Below are 14,536 nucleotides of genomic sequence, written 5' to 3' on the forward strand. Positions count from 1 at the left end.
TCCCAGTTATTTGTGTCAATTTTGGTCGCTGTAAGAGTAGTTTTTTTTAACTAATCTTTAAAACGGCGTTTTGGTGCGCCACGGGGTCTGGTTCCCATGGCAAGTTCTGAATAAAAAAACTTGCTTAGGTAGACGGTTGTCAGGCATTCGGGTAAGGTGTCCAGCCAGCGTAAACGGTGTCTTATTATTGTGGCTTCTAAGCTTTCCATCCCTGAGCGGAGGAGATCTCAGTGTTCGTGATTAAATTTTTCCACTTATAATAATATCGGGTTGAGAAGAAAGTTCTTACGGAATTTGTAATTTGGATTTCAAATGCTGTATTTTCAAATAAGTTTTCGTTATAATAACTTTACTTTATATATCATTTTAAAGAGTGTTTTTCGGTCGATTTAATCGTTTAAATCATTTGAATACATTTATGTCTTCTTTTCAGAACGTTGAATACAAAATGGGTAAAAAGCAAATTCGCACAATTTTCTTATTCAATTCATTATTTTCAATTCAAACTAAGTCGAAAAGCTGCTGAAACAGCTATCGATATCAACGAAGCATTTGGCACAGTGACAACTACTGAATGGACAGCACAATGGAAATTTAGGAAATTTTGTGACGGTGACGAGAGTCTTGAAGATGATGAGCGTAGTGGTCAGCCATCGGATGTTGACAACGATCAATTAACTGTTCGATAAATTGATTCTGAATTAGACGTAACGTATACGACGATTTCCAACTACTTTAGAGAAATTGGAAAAACAAAAAAAAAAAAACTTGATAAATGAGTGCCTCAAAAATTAAATGACAACTAAAACAAACGCCGTTATGTAGTACTATCTTCCCTTCTTTTAAGCAACAAAACAAACCGTTCCTCGATCCGGTTGTGACTAAAGATGAAAAGTGGGTTCTTTACGACGGAGATGCTCAGCTCAGTGGTTAGACGCCGGCGAAGCTCCACTACACTTCCCGAAGCCAGATTTATACATAAAACATGGTCATGCTGACTATTTGGTGGTCTATGACCGGTCTCATCTATTGCAGTTATATTCAATTCGTAAAAATTATGTTCTGATTTTTTGAAGTCTCCTTTTTCTTTATAATATTATCCATTTATGTGTGACTGTCTTTAATATCTGCTTGATGATTTGTGTGATGGTAGCATCGGCTATATACACAACGAAACATGTGTAAGGCGTTCATGGGGAAAAGATTTTTGCTGATATTCTTTAAAAAAATTAATAAAAATAATTCTAAAAAATGTAATGAAAATAACAATCAGAAGTGTAGACTGATTATTTAAGTTATTTGAATGAAACTCAACAAAACGGTTATTTTAAACGCTACTGTTCTATTCATATCATAACATGATTATTATTGGTTATTTATTTGATTATTTATTCATATATTTTTCTAGATGACAGGGTGAATTGCTCTGGAACGCCCGCAGACATCATGTTTATACTTGATTCTTCCACAAGTATTTGGCCACCACATTTCGACAAACAGACTCAATTCGTCCAGTATTTAGTGAAACAGTTTGATGTTGGCATCGGTCCACGCCAGGTCAGTATCATTTCCATCTCTTCTTACATTCTCTTTTTAATATTCACACGTAGAATTTCTGTTGTTCAAGATTTGACAATGTATTGCTTTTGACTTATTATATGTTTAATGTTTGTTGATGTCGTTAGAAACGTTGAGGTATAGCTTTCTGATAACTTTTTCAATGGATATTATACAATAGATCATCGATACTTTCTGTTTCACAAAAACACTAAAAGATCAACTCATATGGCTAAAGATACCAAAATCTGACGGATTCATCAGTCGCCGTTTTAATAGGAACCGATTAAAGATCAAACTAATATGTAGTGTCTATTGAATCAAAATATATATACCTTCGATTAAGTAATCAAGCACTCTTGCTATGTCTTTATAATACTGAATATATAATAAAAATGTTGCAGTTTTTCCCCTCTGGGCCAAAATACCATAGGTTTACAAGAACAGATGCCACATACTAATTTCTTGTGTAGCCTATTAGCTACTGTCTTATGGAACTTTATAAAGACTTTTCTGAAACATCCAGATGTTCAAATAAAATCCTAGATTCCACCCGAGGAGCTACACCTGCACTATCACATTAACCACAGAGGAAGTAGTCCCGACTTTTTCCCCTATTACTAAAGTCCTCCTACCGATCCCCATAAACACTGCAGGGATTTATACACATGGTATGAATATTGTGATTAGACCATTCGTAACTGATTTATAAACTAAAAGCCCAAACGTTAAATTCCCATCCGTCGATCGAAAAATAATAAATTCTCATTTACAACATTCCTGCTATTCTAATTGGCTTAGATCAGATCGATACTTATTCCAGATTACAATTCTATAAACTTAAACGAACGTGCAAGCCGTTATCCAATATGGCGTCTATTGATACAGAAGGCCAGCGTTTTCCATTAAATAAAGCATTACTGAGCCGCACGGAGGTATTTGCTTCTTACTCCCCATCTCTCTATATCCCTCTCTCTCTCTCTCTCTCTCTCTCTGTTTAAAGGGAGAGAGAGTGAGATAGAGCGAGAGTTGTATCTGTTTTGGTTACATTCGAAAACTGTACCGAAATGAGAGAAAGAGAGAGAGAGAGAGAGAGAGAGAGAGAGAGAGAGAAAGAATCAGAAAGAGACAGTAAGAGACAAACAGACAGACCGACAGAGACAGAAAGAGACATATATATATATATATAATCATAACGTCAGAGAAAGATAGATATATAGATCGAGAGAGATATATTAAATCATCATCACAGATTGACCTAATTTTTGATTACCGCGTCTCGTTATTTGGTTTTCGTCGTGGAGCAGTGGATATCGGGCCCGCGTCATAACCTGTAGGTATCACGCTCGCACTCTTATAACGGATTGTTTTTTTTAATTTTTAACATTTAAATAGGATTATGCCTTGCGATAAATACGTATAACATTTCCTGTTTTTCTTCAATTTTCTAAGTTATTTTTATTATCGAATTCAAACAGTTTTATTGCTTTTTTCTCTTTTTATTTGTTTTTTAGCATCGAAATGAAACGATAATTCTTCATTTGTTTTTTGGGATGTTTTCTTTTATTTGTTTTTTTTGGGGGTTATTTTTATTTTTTATTTTGGTTTTATCTTTTTATTTATTTATTTTTTATTTTTTTGCTGTTGTGACAAGTGAAATAATTGAAACCAAGTATTGCAGTAATTAATAAAAAAAAAGATAAATAATTAGTACACGAAGGAAGTTTCATTTAATTCTCTGGAGATAGGATTCCATGCTTTTGTTTATATTTTATGTTTATGTTTGGTTCTTAATAAAACTTTGAGATGAACTATTTTTAGCCGCGGCAGGCGGTAAGTCACTAGTCAACATTACCACAGCTTCAACGGCTAAATGGATGTTTTTGTTTGTTTTTTTTTTCCACTCGGGCAACTTACTGCGTCTAATTTTTCTATTTTTTAATTAATATTTTTTTTTTACGGTTGACGGTTGCTTATTACCCTTACTACACCACCTCTCTCCACCCGTTTTTGACATTTAAATAGCCATTCTTATCACGAGGAATTGGAGGTATTTATTCCGAAAGCCGTTCGTCACATGAGAAGGTTAGGGGTTTGGCGGCGGCGGCGGCGGCGGCAACAACAACAACAACAACAACAACAACAACAACAACAACAACAACAACAACAACAACAACAGTACTTTAATATTTTTGAAGGAGGAACACGTTTCCACCGGGCAACGCCGGTTAGCGGGTACTGTTTGTACTTTATATATCATAAAATTTCCTAATTGTACTAACGTCTTAAAATGCCTGTAAAGCGATTAAAATAACTTAAAATACAACATTAACCAATAAAATAACAATAAAATATACACATATACATGATTAATAATAAAAGACAATTCTATAAATTGTTCCAAAATTAGTTTGGGTAATTATCTCTGATGATGAATTCAGATGGATTCAAATGTACATGGGTCTAACTTAAATATGATATCTACATCAGCTTATTCTTGCCAGAATCAAGGAAATTATAGACAGAAAAATCCAACTAGAATGAATGGGCACAACATGTGTATTTTATTCAATGAAATATGCATAAAAGAATAAATGTTGCATAAATATGCATATATATGCATATATGTGTGTGTGCGTGTGTATAAATATATTATATGATATGTATGTATGTGCGTGTGTATATATATTATATGATATCCATGTATAAATATATACACATATACTCACAATAAAAGTGATGGTTTACTTATGTAGTACTTGGCCTTCGGGACAAGATCAAAGTGTAGTATCTGTTCTTCAGATGCTGTACTGCTATTTCTTGTTCTCTTTCGGTGGAGGAGAAATCCTTCACGACTGAGACAATTTTTATTTTTGTACCTTTTCTCCACGTTAAAAAACGACCCTGGTGTCTAACTCTGTCCCGTGGGGAGGCATAGTAAATAGGTATAATAACTAACTGATAATATCTTTCGAATTCTGAAATTTCCTGATGAAAATAAGAATAAATTAAGCTGAAACTCGTATGAAATTTTCGAATACGGAACTAAACATCCATTCTTATTGTGACTGTATGAATCTGAAATTTATAAATGCATGGAATCAATACCTTAAAAGGTAAATGAAGATTATTTTATTATAATGTAGACTGCTTACAAAAGTGACAAGAAGTAAAATTTTAAAGCGAGAATCATAAATAAAAATATGAAACTAAGCTTCATCAAAGATAATAACTAAATAAATAAAATGTCTATTTCATTATAAATTTTTAGATTAAAGATATTATATTAAAATAATTAAAAATAATTAAAAATTTATCAATCTCCTCCAATAAAAAAAATATTATCGTTGATAGTACATACAATAATCCATCTCTCCACTCAAAATTCTTAAAAATTACTATTATTTTACACAACCGAAGTCCTGTTCTACAAACATCTGGACAACATCTGCAAACAAATCGATGGTGTCTTGATGGGTTCCGTACTTGGACCAACATTCAGCAATTTCTATATGCCCAATCTTAAAAATAAAATATTTAATACAACAACAAAAAACCCTCCATCTATGTTAGATACGTCGACGATATCTTCATTCTTACAGACAGCATTAATGAAATAGAAGAATTAAAAAACATATTCCAAACTAACTGGTTACTCTCATTCACTTATGATTTCAGCGAATTCATCACCCCTGTATATAAAAATTTCTGTATCTTAAACTACAAAAGCGAATGCACATATCTGTACAAAATTGCAATTATAAGAAATTTAATTCATCGAGCTAAATTTATTTCTTCAAATAAGAAAATATTTCTTAGTGAACTAAAAAAATTAAACAGATCCTAATTATCAATCAATTCCCCAATTTCTAAGTCGACAAACAAATACAATTAACACTTAAAAACTTTAATTAAACGAATAATGATAAAGCAAACAATATATCCCCCATCAATTTAGTCTACCGCAACTAATTACATCATATCTTCAAAACTGACGAAAAGTACTTAAAAATATAATTCATAGATATGTATCCCCCTGTTAACAATAAAACAATCAAATTTATCATTTACTACGAAGAAAAATCTTGTTATAAGCAATAACGCATCTTGGACAAAAAACTCATTAGAAAATAAAAAAAAAACGTAATCTACGAATTTAATTGCCCGTTGGTAGAATGTCTCTCCAACAATTCCAGTAAAAGTAGTTACATTTGTTATACAACGAACACCTTTCTGACTGCAGTTCCATAAGTCAGCACCTAAAAGAAAATGGCTGCTCATATCCAGAATTTAGGTAAAATTATGGCTGAAAATATAAAAATCTGACATAATGGTCCCAAAGTAAAACGACTCAAAATTCTAGAGGCTTGTATTTAAAAACGAAACGTCCAACAAGAAATGTTATTGACTACGAATCCAGTCATAATATTTTAAAATATCTAGGTACGTAATTGACGGTAAGTAGGCGGGAGAGAACACAAAACTGTAAATTTTAAATTGTAAATTTTATTATATTGTAATTTATTATACCTGTTTAAATATTGTGCATTCATTCAATTAGACACGCCTTAAACACGCGACCACATCTCTGCAAACACACTTTTCAATAAATAGCCATACGTTTTGAACCCAGCAGACAAACAGCCGCCTGAAGACGACCGAGGCTTCAATAGAAAGTCTAGCGAAAACAATGCAACAACACGTAACATATGGGTCCTACATACAAACATTCGATAATTATAGAAAAAAAAAAGGAAAGAAAAATACGTAGATTGGAAAAATCTTTAAGAAAGTCGTTAAACAGAAACCCTCCGTGCTTTTCAACAATATATGTTTAAATATATGTATATATGTACAAATATATATTTATATTATATACTAGGAGTGCCCGCCAACCGGCGTTGCCCGGTGGAGCATACATCCCTCGAATAAATTAAATTACGGTTGTTGTCGTCGTCGTCGTCGTCGTCGTCGTCGTCGTCGTCGTCGTTGTTGTTGTTGCTGTTGTTGTTGCTGCTGCTGCCCTCTTCATGTTACGAACGGCTTTCGAAACAGACACCTCCGACTCCTCATGGTAAGACCGCCTATCGGAATGGATACCCCTAATCTTCTCATAGCAAGAACAGGCAGAGAGAGGTTTTATAGTAAGGATATTGAACACTCCCCAGCCGAAAAAAAAAAAGAAAAAAATAGCAGCGAGGGGGAAAAGAAAAGAAATGTTGCAGTAGGCAGCTCGGATAGATAGCGGTGTAAATATAAATAAATATATAAATAAAATATTTGTGACGAACGCAATTCGTTGTAATTCGGTAAGTTTTTATTGTTGGTTGTGTTTAAATATATGCGAGCGGCTAAGAAGTAAACAATCTACACGTAATGTCATGTGTGTATATGATGTAACAATTTGGCGTAACGCTTGTCTTGCAGACGCCATGTTGTGTATAATATGTGACCGTTCGTTTTTGTTGAAGGCTTAAAATTTGGAATAAGAGAATTACAGCTGACATCCAATGAGAAAGGGTGGAATGTGCATAGGGAGAAATTATTATTTTCTGAATGCTAATCGGAAGTGAACGTTATTGCTATTAATTTATGATTCAGTTAATAAGAGTGACGGGACAATACAAGTCTACTTTGTATAATTTTATGCGGTGTAGCGTGGTGGCGGTGATCTCAGTTATGAATTATAGGAGTAACAGGAACTACTTTTCCTAAAGGTATTGGCGATAGTGATGATTTCTTTCCTACGATGAATTGTATGATCTTATTATAAGGCTTGAATCTGTCTATAATGAAGTTGTAGTATGTGGCATCTGTTGTTGAAAACCTATGGACATTTGGTCGAGAGGGGAATTTCTGCAACAAAAATATTATATACAGTCTATATATATATATATATATATATATATATATATATATATATATATATATATATAAGCAATCTATATACTCAACAAATTTTTGCTCTACAGACTACAAATTTGGTATATACGAGGAAAACTTTTAATCGATTTTCATCCGGAAAACGGGTTGCTAAGGAGTCAAAATTGAAAAATTTGTACGTGAGAGTGATTTGATTTTTATCTGTTTGCTGCTTCACCAATGTGTATGCGTGAATAGTTCACATTGCAGATCAATTATGTTAAGAATAAGTAGTTTTGTAAACACCTTTTTACGGAACATGTCACGCTGGTCTAACAGTTATCGTACTTGACTCACTGTCTTTAGATTTTTGTTTCAATTTCAGCTCGAGTATGAACGGCTTAGAAGAAAAAAACATAATACTCGTATGCACATGTATCAGTTTTTTTTTATTTAAATTTTTTTAAAGGAATTTAACGTTACATTTGATATCTACTGTATTTCTGTTTATAATAAATTAAGATTCTGCATTAATCAAAATGTACTGTTTATGCGTATTTTACGATCAGACAACGCCAGGCGGCTTGCTTATATATATATATATATATATATATATATATATATATATATATATATATATATATATATATATATATATATACTAGCAGGGGTGCTAGGCGTTGTCCGGGTGTTTGGAGGTGTGTGTTGAGCAAAAAAAAAAAAAAGTGGTAGTAGGAAGGCAGGCTTTAACCCGTACTGCGAAGGAGGAAAAGAACGGGAAAAACGTGACGTCTTTGTTGTTACGACCACCGCCAAACCGGAAGTTACGTAGGTTTTAATTAAGGCTAGTCAATTGAAAAGAGGGGATGACTTTCGAAAATATCGGCGAAAAAAGCAACACCTCCCTGTAGAAAAGTGCCCAGTTGAGGGTGAAGGTATTAATGTTTTTAGCCAATTTTTCGGTATTTGTGGTCTGAAGGGTCGAGCTTAAAAACGGTACTCATCTTGTGAAAATCTGTCGCGTCTGTCCAAAGTTTTAGGCAGACATGCAAACATACATACATACATACATTTATATATTGGTGGCTCAAATTTTCGACCCAAACCGATTAAAAAGCTTGCCCTATCTTTGAATACCCATTATGTAAAATTTCATATGTTTAGACCAGAAATTGTCTTTAATAATTTGGTAGAGACCGCAGAGGTTATTGTTTTTTTAACTTTGACCCCTATTATAACCCCTTAACATTTATTGTTTTGGGCTCAAATCAAGTTATTAAGTTAGATCAATGTCTAAGGAACCTATATCTAAAATTTCAAGTGTTTATGCCCAAAATTGGCGGAGGAGTTTTGTAGAGTTCTCAAAGGTCAAATAGTTGAACTTTGACCTCTTAACAGCCAGGCACCCATGCTAATATATATATAAAAGTGAAAATATCTGTCTGTCTATCTATGTAAACTTCCTTACCAAATAACTCCGTCAAATTTCGGTCTACAGACTCGAGATTGGGCATAAGGTGTATTGAAATTTGGGAAAATCTTTGTAATCCGTTTTCGGACAGAAATTTGACTGTTAAGGGGTCAAAGTTCAACTCGTTGAACTTTGACAACTCTACCAAACTAATCGCTAATTTTGGGGCTAAACACTTGAAATTTTAGATATAGGTTACTTGGACAGGGATCTAACTTTATAATTTGATTTGAGCCCAAAGCAATGAACTTTAAGGGGTCATAATTGGGGTCAAAGTTTTAAAAAATTGACCTCTGGGGTCCCTACGAAATTACTAAGCCAATTAACATTTGAAATTTTACATAAAGTATATTCAGACATAGGTCAATGTTCAAAAGATTTTACCCTTATGGTCTCTAGCAATATATTAATTTTGGGTCTAAACATTTTAAATTTTACATAAACAGTACTCAGACATACAGCAAGCATTTTAATCAGTTTTGGGGCGAAAATTTGGCTGGCAAGAGGTCAATGTTGATAGAGTTGACCTTTGCAGACTCCTCCGTCAATTTTGGGTGTAAACACTTGAAATTTTAGATGTAGGTTACCTGGACATGGGTTAAACATTTTAATTTAATTTGAGCCCAAAACAGTAAATGTTAGGCTGTCAAAATTGGGATCAAAGTTTAAAAAAATGTGACGTCTGCGGTCTCTACCAATTTTCTCTATGGTAGTTAAGAAAGCCTATTATATAGAAAGACATTACCATACATAATCACACTTTTTAATATATACATATGCACATAAAGTTATGAACAGTACCTTGGGGTTTGACCTCCTGGCAGCCAAACTTTCGCACAAAAACTGATTAAAAAGCTTGCTGCATGTCTGAGTGCCCTTTATGTAAAATTTAAAATGTTAAGACCCAAAATTGGCTTAATAGTTTGCTAGAGACCAAAAAGGTAAATTCTTTTGGACTTTGACCCTTTGGCATCAAAATTTTTGGTCCAAAATTGGCTAAAAAGCTTGTTCCTTGTCTAAATATACTTTATGTAAAATTTCAAATATTTAGACCAAAAATTGGCTGAGTAATTTGGTAAAAACCGCAGAGGCCAATTTTTTTTTAACTTTGACTCCAATTTTGACTCTTTAGCATTTAATGTTTTGGGCTCAAATCAAATTATAAAGTTTGATCCATGCCCAAAGAATCTATATCTAAAATGTCAAGTATTTAGACCCAAAATTGGTAGAGGAGTTTGGTAGGGTTCTTAGAGGTCAAATTATGGAACTTTGACCTTTCAACAGCCAAATTTATGGCCGAAAACGGATCAAAAAGATTTTTTCCAAATCTCAATATCCCTTATGTCAAATCTCGAGTCTGTAGACCGAAAATTAATAGAGTTATTTTGTAGGGAAATGTACACACAAAACAGACTGACACAGACACACACACAGACACACACACACACACACACACACACACACATTTTCACTTTTATAGATATACTAGCATTTTAGCCCAGCGTTGTCCGGGTGTTTGGATGTGTATGTTGAGCAAAAAAAAAAAGTGGTAGTAGGAAGGCAGGCTTGAACCCATACTGCAAAGGAGCAAGAGAACGGGGAAAAAACCTGACGGCTACGCTGTTACGACCACCGCCAAACCGGAAGGCTAGACAATCGAAAGGAGAGGATGACTTTCAAATATATCGACGCAAAAAGCGACCCCCCTGTAGAAAAGTGCACAGTTTAAGGTGAAGATATTAATGTTTTTAGCCAATTTTTCGATATTTGTCGTCCGAAAGGTCGAACTTCAAAACGATACTGATCTTGAGAAAATCCCTCGCCTCTGTCGAAAGTGTTGGGCAGACATGCAAACATACATACATACATACATGATATGATGATGATTGCAACGTCTTGTCAGACGAGTGCCACTCCCTCAGACATTTAAAATCCATGAGCCCAAATACCTGAGGGAGTATCTATACAAAGATGATGTTACAGAGTCTTAGCTTTGTACGACAGCTAAGTCTCTCTCTCTCGGTTCAAAATGTTGAGATCCAGCAACAAGCAAGAGCAAGATAGCCAGCAACAAATTAAACTGCAGACCAGCTTAATGCGGGTACTGGTCTTCCGCTTTATGGTTTTTTAAATCAGAGATTAGCTTCTCCTAGAAAGGTTGCCTTCACCACGGCTTACGGGAGCCCTCTCCACCCCAATACACATATACACACACAAATATACACGGTGCTAGTTGGCCGTTGACCCAGAAAAAGAGTTCATTCGCCCTTTGGAAGGTCTTGTTTTTAATCCTTCAGGGAGACTAGCCGCCATCCTCACCAAACAAGTCAGGTCATGTCATATGCTACTGGTACCATGTAACCCAGTACTACCTGCCTCATAGTCGGGTCACCGGCGACTAAACTGGTTCCCCCACCAGACATACATACATACATACATACATACATAATAAATTTATATATTGGTAACTAAATATTTTCGACCCAAACCGACGATAAATCTTGCCCTATCTCTGAATACCCATTATGTAAAATTTCAAATGTTTAGACCAGAAATTGTCTGAGTAATTAGGTAGAGACCGCAGAGGTCAATTTTTTAAACTTTGACCCCTATTATGACCCCTTAAAATTTATTCTTTTTGGCTCAAATCAAGTTATTAAGTTAGGTCTATGTCCAAGGACCTATATCTAAAATTTCAAGTTTTTAGACCCAAAATTCTCGGAGGAGTTTGGTAGAGTTCTCAAAGGTCAAATCGTTGAACTTTGACCCCTTAACAGCCAAATTTCTGGCCGAAAACTGACCACATAGATATTCCCAAATCTCAGTACCCGGTATATCAAATTTCGAGTCTGTAGACTGAAAATTGACAGAGTTATTGCGTAGGGAAATGTACACACACAGAAAGACACACAGACAGACAGATATACAGACACGTTCACTTTTATAGATATACTAGCATTTCAGCCCGGCGTTGCCCGGGTGTTTGGAGGTGTATCCTGAGCAAAAAAAAAAAAAAAAAAGGTCAATTTTTTAAAACTTTGACCCCTATTATGCCCCCTTAAAATTTATTCTTTTGGGCTCAAATCAAGTTATTAAGTTAGATCCATGTTCAAGGAACCTATATCTAAAATTTCAAGTGCGTAGATCCAAAATTGTCGGAGGAGTTTTGTAGAGTTCTCAAAGGTCAAATCGTTGAACGTTGACCCCTTAACCAAATTTTCTGGCCGAAAACCGATCACATAGACTTTCCCAAATCTCAGTACCCTGTATATTAAATTTCGAGTCTGTAGACTGAAAATTAACAGAGTTATTGCGAAGAAAAATGTACACAGACACACAGACAGACACACAGACACGTTCACTTTTATAGATATACTAGCATTTCCGCCCGGCTTTGCTCGGGCCCTATGTACTGTTCATAAGGTTACGTACATATGTATCTATTAAAAAGTTTGAATATGTAAAGTAATGCCTTTCTGTATAATAGTCTTCCTGAACTACCATAGAGAAAAGACAGGCAGACATTTTCATTTTTATAGATATAGATAGATAGATAGATAGATAGATAGATTGGATGCAATATACAGTAAAGATTTAAAATACCTTACAAGTAAGAGTAGATTTAACTTATTTTCAATGTTTTTGTTCCTGGTAATGATATTTAACAATCCTTACTCGAAATATATCGTAAACTCAACTTAATATATACTTGAAGCATCATATCGCAATGAATTTCATTTACTATTTCTTAATTCTTAGAAAATTAAAGTTAACTGCAGCACATTTTTTTTTGCGCCACCACCGAGAATCGAAACCAAAACGTCCAGCTCACGATTTATTTTGCCTCTGCCGTAAATGACTGGGCAATGAAAACATGTTTACTGTAAGGCTAAAAATTAAAAAAATGAACCAATAGCAACTACATGGTGCATTCGTAATGCCGGCGTTCGACCTTCACCTGGCAAATTTCATTCTTTTTAATTTTCCCACTTTTGCACCGATTTTTCCGGGCTAAACCCCAAATATCTAGTTTTGCATGGGTCCAAATACCTTATATATGAAGTTTCATGTCTGTAGACCGAAATTTGTGCAACAAAAATATATACGTATACATAAATATATATAGAAACAATTTTGTGTTTACTATAAACTTTTTACGCAAATATTATTCAAGTATAAATCATGTAGAATATCTGCATGAATATAATTACACGTAATAGTGAACTAAAGATGATTATCTCATTAGAAAACCGAAGACACTAATAGTGGATTAATTCAAATTGATTTTAAAAAGAATATGCAAATTATCTAGATCTTTTGCTAGTGAATGCAATCCCACAAGCCATATATAAGAAAATTGTATTTTCTTTTTAGATAAATAGAAAGGAGGGTTTTTAATATGAATATCAATACACACAAAAGAAAAAAAATTATAGATAGATAGAAGATAGTTAAATAGATTATATTGGACCAAATATATATAGTTGTAATTTAAAAAGTAAAAAAAATGACTTGTCTGCCATTACCGAGAGTCGAAACAAAAACGTTTAGTTTATGATTTACTTTTTCCTTTGGCGTTACTGCCTGAGCTATGAAGACATGTTTGCTGCAAGGCTAAAATTTAAAACACGAACCAATAACTATTACGCTGCATGCCTATTCGCAATACCGTCATTCGACCTTTGCCTGGCAAATTCCATTTTTTTTTTTAAATTTTCACACTTTTGCATCGATTTTCCCCGGCTAAAACCCAAATATAAAGTTTCGTATGGGTTCAAATACCCTATATATCGATTTGCATGTCTCTAGACAAAAAAAAAAAAAAAAACTGACAGAGGAGTTGGTAGGATTTTTTAAAAACAAAATATATACGCATACATAATATATATATATATATATATATATATATATATATATATATATATATAGGTTTGTGTTTACTATAACCTTTTTACGAAAATATTACGCAAGTATAAATCAGGTAGAATATCTGTATGAATAAACTTACACATATCTGCATGAATATAATTACATATAGTTCATAGTTAACTAAAGATGATCATCCCAAACGAAAACTGAAAAAAAAGCTAATAGAGAATTAATTAAACTGAATGTTTGAAATATTATACAAATTAGTTAGATCTTTTGCAAATTAATGCAATTCCACGACCCATATATAACAAAGTTATATTTTCTTTTTAAATAAATAGAAAAATGATTTTTAATATGAATATCAATGCAAATATGGAGGATATCGATGCTTCTGGCAGTTTCTGCATCCCAATTAACCTCGAGCTGTCTTGGTCCTGTTCTGCCGCTGAATCAGGCTGGTCATTCCGTTGTTGTCAATCTTAATTCCAATTAATATTCCCCAAAATAGTTAAACTATCAACTTAATATTTATATTCAGTGATTGAATAAATCAACCATAGCATAGAATCGTCGTTAAATGTTTATTCAATACTATCAAGAACACATATCATTGTCGGAGATTGAATACGTTTTTTTTTTGCAATCACACCTATAATACGATATTACCTTTATACCTTTATGTTTTGCTGTTTATGAAATTCAATGTTTTAGGTGGAATCAAACAATCTACTCCCTACTGATTATATGATGTTATGACATGAAAAACATGGCCTC

The 14,536-nt window shown here is 33.6% G+C and overlaps 1 protein-coding gene across 1 annotated transcript in view; it reads left to right on the forward strand.

The window, feature by feature from the left end:
- Positions 1-14,536, forward strand: part of LOC145284923 (matrilin-1-like) — a 74,433-nt gene that overhangs the window by 33,195 nt on the left and 26,702 nt on the right. Inside the window, exon 3 of the mRNA XM_080134017.1 lies at positions 1,409-1,557. Coding sequence (XP_079990143.1) covers positions 1,409-1,557 — 149 coding nt within the window. The remainder of the gene's footprint in view (positions 1-1,408; positions 1,558-14,536) is intronic.

This window comes from Euprymna scolopes, chromosome 9, assembly GCF_053919585.1.
Source record: "Euprymna scolopes isolate OS-2025 chromosome 9, ASM5391958v1, whole genome shotgun sequence".
Classification (NCBI taxonomy): domain Eukaryota; kingdom Metazoa; phylum Mollusca; class Cephalopoda; order Sepiida; family Sepiolidae; genus Euprymna; species Euprymna scolopes.